The sequence below is a fragment of the Octopus bimaculoides genome, chromosome 3 (genome assembly GCF_001194135.2).
Source record: "Octopus bimaculoides isolate UCB-OBI-ISO-001 chromosome 3, ASM119413v2, whole genome shotgun sequence".
Classification (NCBI taxonomy): Eukaryota; Metazoa; Mollusca; class Cephalopoda; order Octopoda; family Octopodidae; genus Octopus; species Octopus bimaculoides.
Genome location: NC_068983.1, coordinates 154,867,038 through 154,874,484, shown reverse-complemented (window position 1 = coordinate 154,874,484; position 7,447 = coordinate 154,867,038). Strand labels below are relative to the sequence as shown.

Genomic DNA, 7,447 nt, shown 5'->3' with positions numbered 1-7,447 from the left:
ATATATATATATATATATATGCATATATATATATATATATATATACACATACATATATATGCATATATATATACATATATATGCATATATATATACATATATATGCATATATATATACATATATATGCATATATATATATACATATATATGCATATATATATATATATACATATATATATATATAACACATTACTATGCAAGCTATTTAGTCATCGACCTTAGCATCTTAACTAGTTACAGTTCACTACACGTATTGTAGTTTACGATGTACAAAATAGACACGTTGTGTAAATGTGAGTGTCTCAATTAATTCGCGTATTTACTCCCTGAACGCTACTAGCGTGCGTGTGCACTCCTTTCATATATATATATAAATATATATACATATACATGCACATAATGGATGGATGGACGGACGGACAGACAGACAGACAGACTGATATTCTTAGTCTGAAAATAAGTCAGCAGTGTCATCGCCAGAATGCTTTTGATCGTAGATCAGAACTGGTCAGCGTTAACCTCGGGCTAAATAACAACAAATGGCTTATAAACGCAGAAACATTCACGTATACATACAACATAGCACACATTTACATACATCTTCACACACACATACGTGTGTATATATATATATATATATATATATATATTCACATATAGGTCTATAGATACGTAACACATACACAAACATTGGCAGAAGTCTGGAACAGCATGCCCGTACACACATGCGCCCATATATATACGTAGACATACACATCTATATATACGTAGACACATATACATGTCATTGCACTCCTTGTATTATTGATAGATATACTGCACATGCTGTCTAGAACAAGCGTATAAATACACCGCGCTCAAACGTACACAAAATATCGGATATAGTACTATTAACACTTAGGTACACATGGGTAGTAAATTTAGTCCGGCAACTGGCTTAACACCCAACCGCCTGGTCCATAGGTGGTGCATTTAGCGACGTTCACGCTTTAACAAGCTTTAGGTTCGCGTCTTAGTTCTCTGAGGTTGACCTCCACGCATCAGTTTTGGAGACCCTGCAAAAACTCATGAGCGAATAGCACTTCCTCCTTCGATTAAATCATGTAAAATAAATGAATGAATAAATAAATAATGTGCATGCTGACGTACACAGCATAACTTGTGCACATACAACATTTAATATTAGTGTGTGTTTGTGATTGTCTAATCGTGTTTTAATACCTGCGTACTCGCGTGTGTTGCACGTTTTGGAATATGTAGGTGTGTGTGTATGAGAGAGAGAGAAAGTAGAGGGTGCGCTTGAATTCATAGAATAAAAGCTAGTTCTTATACATCCACATATACACAAGAGTATATATATAATATGAATACACACATACGCACACCCAGTTGTATACATACACACACAAGCGAGCACGAGCACATAAAATATTAGACGTTTAGAGAGTCCAAAATAGAAGAGACTGATAAATATACACACATACACCTGTATGTGTGTCTATATGTATACATACATATATATATATCCATATATCCATATATATATATATACTCACACAGGTACACGTGTGTGTATACATACACACGCATACAATCAAATATCTGTCTTGCTAGCAAGATAATCAGCATGTATGTATGTAGTCTTGACAAGTCTACAAAATAGACACATTGTCAAAATTATGAGAGAGTATTTCAATGAATAAATGTTTGCCCTGCAAGAGATAGCAGCCAAATATTCGTCAAATCGACCCCTCCCGTCTTAAAACCGATGGGCACATCAGATAATGCAGTGTGAAATATAGTATATATTAAGATGAAAAAGTTTCCATAATCAGAACCAAACTTGGGGCTAAGCAATAACTACTGATCAAAAAGCATTCAACAAACGAAAGATACACACACACACACAGCTATCTACATACACATATATTATATATATATGTATGTATGTATATATATATATATATAAACACGCGCACAAAAGTACTATGGAGAGAAAAAGAGAGGTAGTAACAATTTTTGACAGAGAAATTCCCAGGTAGATTAACAGATGGAGAAATTGACGGACAGATGAGATAGACGGACAAACAGACAGCTATATAGCTACATAGAAAGCTATTTAGCCAGATAGATAGATGATAGACAGACAGATGAAAATGATGGGTTGGTTAGATGAATAAATAAATATAAACGGGAATATGAGCTATTAAGGGTTTATCCCCTTTGAAAGAAATTGTCATCTATGCACCATGTACAATACTTTCTTTCAAAAAAAAAAAAAATACTTTTAAAAGTTTTTTTTTTTTATCTTACCTTGTATTACAACTTCCGAGTTTGGTTTCCACAAAAACCGCTCGTCCACACAGCGAATTGGTTCCACCAGTAGTGTGCAGAAAAATCCAAGAAAAATGGTAACAGTGTACTTCCCCAATGTTAATGTTCGCTGACACCAGCTTTCCATAGCTGGCGAAAGAAAATCCGCAAGGTTTTCCTTGGTTTTTCTCTCACTTTGCAATTAATATATATATATGTGTGTATGTGTGTATTTGAATTTATATATATATATATATATGCATAAATATATATATATATATAGTTTATTATCTATATTTTCAGGTGATTATTGTAATGGATAGGGATGAAGTGTAGGGGAGGGATTTTATATATATAGATATTCTTAATTTGGTTTTGGGTAATTTAAGATATATTTATAAGCATTATTATCAAGTTATGCTTACTATTTTTCTTCTAATTTTCAACTGTTAAAATTTAAATAGAAAAGAAAATTCACAACTGATCAGAAATAAATACTTTCTTTTTTAATATTTTGTTTTAAAGGAAGACGAAATGGGAATTAAAAACAAATTAATAAATATTTCCAAGAATTGTTGTTGATGTTGTTGTTGTGGTGGTGATTTATATCGGTGGTTAATAATTGATTTTTCCTGCTTCTGTTTTAAAATCTGACCTTCTGCTTATCTGTCTTGTGTGTGTGTATGTTATTTCTCCCTAAAAATAAAATCCCCCTTTTTTTCCCGTTAATTTGCTGTTTGTATGTACCTTTATATACAAGTGGAAATATCACTTCAAAAACAAATATTCTATTTCAACTAACTTATATGCAGGTATATACGTATGTATTTATATATAATTTTAAATATGTGTGAGTTTTAAATATATATATATATATAGAATTTTTATATACGTATATACATACTTAAAACTCACAACAAATATAAATGAACTTTTACAATGTGATCTGTTATTTTGTTTTGCGTATTTGATATCGGTTAGGTAGGGGTGTGCAACAATTGGTATCGTTATAAGTTTAGGTTTGTTTCTGTAGGATGTTTTTGTCTTCTTTCTCTTTCTTTTCTAATAATTGTTTAGTTCGTTTTGTTTAACTGTAGTTTACATAGTTAAAGTTTGTCAAATAGATATATATGGTCTATATACATATCGACATGTACAGGTTGATATGTTGATATACAGATATACATGTATGTTATTTGTAATTAATAAAAGTCGAGGAAGATGGTTTAACTGTGCGGAGTGGGGAAATGTAACCTCTACACTCGCTTATCTACACTATACTATCACAAAATAAAAACTACACTGTTAAACAGAACACACACGCATGCATACACACACGCACACGCGACATAAACAAATCCACTGACTCTAGAAAATAAACAATTAAAACATTCAACAACAGTTTCTCTCACTCTTTCTTTATCACTTCAACAATTTTCTTCGATGGAAGATAAAAGAGTTTGTAATTGATGGTAGATAAGGATTTTGAGATATGATATCAAGATACTAGTTAGATACTGACTCAAAGGAGATACATATATAAACTCAACGATATATATACAGATAGATAGATTGATAGATATGTATACGAAACTAAACGATAGATTAAAATAAAATAATATTTATATATAAATATATATATATGTGTGTGTATAGAAAGGCTAACTATACCTGTAACATCACTAAAATATAAAGAATGGGAAAAAGAGAAAAGGATGCTATAAAAATTATACAGAAAGCACAAATAAAATCTATCTATAAATATATATATATATATAACTATCTATCTAAATATATATAGACAGATGTAGATGGACAGATATATATATAATAACTAATATATATTATACATCAAAGATATGTTTTGTTTATATTGCTTGTGGTATGGTGAATGTGTTGATTTGTTAATATTATTGTTGTTGTTGTTGTTCAGGGAGTTTCGTCCTCGTCTTCTTCCTCTAATGCCGGAGAAACCATGACTGGAGTGTAATCCACTTTTGACCGTTTGTTGTTGTTGCTGTTGTTGATGGTGGTGGTAGTAGTGGTAGTGGCGGTGGTTGTGCTGCTGGTGTTGGTGTAGTTGTAGTGTCCATAGTGAAACTTAGAGCACAGCGCTTAGATCGAAACACCTTCCGCTTGTGTTTGTTCATTGCCGAGAAATGTGTTTGTGAGAAGGTGGGGGGGAGGGACTGAGAGATTGAGAGAGAGAGAGGGGGGAAAGAGTTATATTGCATGCGTATGAGACTCTCCCTCTCTGTATGTGTGTGTGTGCGTCAGCGTGAGGCGGTTGTAGTAACAAGTGTATATATGTATGGTGTATGCATACAGTAATTTACTTACACTTATGTATGCGTGTGTATGTGCACCCCCTCTCTCTCCCTCCCTCTCTCTCTCTTCATATAAATATATGTATATATATATACAAATATATATATATATGTTTGTATGTATCACTTAACGTGGAAATGTGGAGTCTTGTCAGCCAGGCTGCCTGTCTGTCTTTCTGTTTGACTGACTGTCGGCTCGTTACACTCTCTCACTTTGCTTTGCTTTCTTTTTCTCTGTTACTCTCTGCTTTCGAACTATCGCACTCACTCTATCCCTCTTAGTAACACTTCTCTCTATCTACCTCACTGCGTGTTCTTCTTACTCCAATACACCATTTACTCCATCGTTTCTCTTCGTCTTCGCTTTACTTTATTCTTTCTCTCTCTTCGTTAATTGCAGTTACTTTCTCATTCGCTATTGTATTACTCTATCCTTTGTATTACCCTCCCTTATCATTTACTCTTTCTTTTTCCTCCCGTTTTTCTCACTCCAGCTCACACACAGACCTTATATTTCTCTTTCTCCTCATACATTTCCATTACTTAGCCAAGCTTTCTCTTTCTCTACCAATTTACCTTACTTTCCTTCGTTCCTCTTGAATTTCTTCGTCTTTCTCTTCTCTCCTCATACTTCATCTCATTCCTCAATCCTATCCTTTCTTTTTCCACCTCACTAATTTGCTTTCCTCTCGTTATGCTCTGTTTCTTCGTCTTTGCTTCTCTCTATTTCTTCTTTGTCTTCCTTTTTCAGTATATTTTTACTCCTCACAACAATCTGGACAGCGCTCTCTTTAATACCCACATCTCTCTACCTCGTTTTTTAACATCTTTTTTTCCTTCTTAGAATTTCTTTTTCACAGCCTTCTCTTTCTCTTTCTACTTTTTCTTTAATTTTTACACCTCTATTTCTTTCACTTCTACCCCTCTTTCTTCTCCTCCACACTTTATTCTATTCTTAGTTTATAAATCGTTTCCTCCTACTTTCCCTCTTATACCTCGAGCCTTTTCTCAGTTTTTACCTTATACCTTCACTTTTTCTTTCTTTTTCTTTGTATCACATTTTGTTATACTTTCTCACATGCCTCACAAACCCTCTCTTTCTCCTCATCTGATTCTTTACTCTTTCTATGTAGCCTCTTTTCAGTTACTTTCTCTCTTGCCATGCAGGACTTTTCTTTCTTCTCTCCCAGTTCTTAATCTTTTCCTCCCTGTTTCTTCTACTCTGTCTTAAGTCTTTTTGCCTTACTCTTTCCATAACTATGTGTGTGCACGCGCGTATTTATCTATTTGCATATATGTATATTAGTGTGTAGTATGTTGTACATATATGCGTTAGTTTGAGTTTGCGTCTCTATGATACTGATGCGTGTGTGTGAGAGGGAGAGAGAGGAGGAGTTGTTAGACTGCTGGATAATTTTCGTTTCGATAATCGTTCCAGCTCCGTGAGCGTTGAGTTCAAATTGCGCCGAGGTCGGTCAACTTTATTTTCATATTTTCGGAATAGATAAAGTGCCTGTCTAGTACTAAGTTCTCTCTCTCTCTCTCTCTCTCTTTCTCTCTTTGAAATCAACTTTTGTCAGCTCTGAAGAGGGACAGGGATATACCGAACCCTAAAAATACCCAATATACGCCATTGGTCACGATGGCGTCCTTATAACTCTACGAAGAAGTCGAAGGGGCGAGGATATATGTGTCGAAGGGGAAAGGATATATGTGTGACCGTGTGTATTTGAGGGGGAATGTGTGTTTGTATATAAGTACGCAGATATATGTGTGTGCTTGTGAAAGTAAACCTAATGCCATGAAAGTATACACTCTTACACACGTACACACACTCCTCTTTCCTTCACTCACTCTCTCTCTCTCTCTCCATCATCTTGTCTTTCATTAGCTGTGAATCTGTACCTGTGCCAGACAACTGGAAATCTTAAAGGCTCTCTCTCTCTCTCTCTCTAACCTCATTCTTTTGTTTCGCTTAACCCCAAGTTTGAGTGTCTGCTAAACAATTTGTGTGTATATAGTTAGCGGATAAAAGACGTTAGCAGTTATATATAACGTGTAGCATAAAATTTGTTTCTGTCTATATAGATGTTTAAGGTTGCATGATATTGCTACAGAACTTTTTATGTTTTCATATACACGTGAAAACAAACAGATATACACACAAACACGTCTCAGTGTGTGTATATTTGTGTTTATATAAACGTATGTGTGTACACGCATATGTCTGTGTGTATGCATGTCTGTACGTGTGTACATATATGTATGAACGTATGCATGCATATATATGCGCATAAATATCTATCTATCTATTTATCTATCTCTCTCTCTCTCCCTCTCTCTCTCTCCATATATATATATATATATATACACACACACACACGTATATGTATACGTATGTTTTATATATATACACGTGTGTGTGTGTAGGTGCAGGCGTGGTTGTGTTGTAAAAAGTTTGTTTCCCAACTGCCTGGTTTCGGGTTCATTCCTGATGCGTGATATCTTATGTAAGTGTCTTGTATAGCCTCGGGCCAACCAAGGCCTTATGAGAGGATTGGATGGGCGGAAACCGAAAGAAGCGCGTCGTGTATGTGTGCCTTCCTGCCGGCCTATGCGTTTCTCCCGCACCACCGGTTAACAAACGGTGTTAGTCTGTTTACGTCTCCGCAACGCTGCGGTTCGGCAAAAGATTTCGATAGAATAGGTACTAGGCTTTAAAAAAAAGATCAAAATAAGTACTGGGGTCAATTCATTCCACTAAAAATTCCTCAAAGGGATGCTCCAGCATGGTTTCAGTTTAATG

The 7,447-nt window shown here is 34.7% G+C and overlaps 1 protein-coding gene across 3 annotated transcripts in view; it reads right to left on the bottom strand.

The window, feature by feature from the left end:
* LOC106872300 (semaphorin-1A) overlaps positions 1-5,518 on the bottom strand; it is a 414,058-nt gene extending 408,540 nt beyond the window's left edge. For 2 of the 3 annotated variants that reach the window (XM_014919241.2, XM_014919257.2), the window contains exon 1: positions 2,315-5,518. In XM_014919241.2, the coding sequence (XP_014774727.1) occupies positions 2,315-2,462 (148 nt within the window). In that variant the 5' untranslated portion in view covers positions 2,463-5,518. The remainder of the gene's footprint in view (positions 1-2,314) is intronic. The other variant, XM_014919249.2, reaches the window with a different exon arrangement.
* Between the last annotated feature and the right edge of the window lie 1,929 nt (positions 5,519-7,447).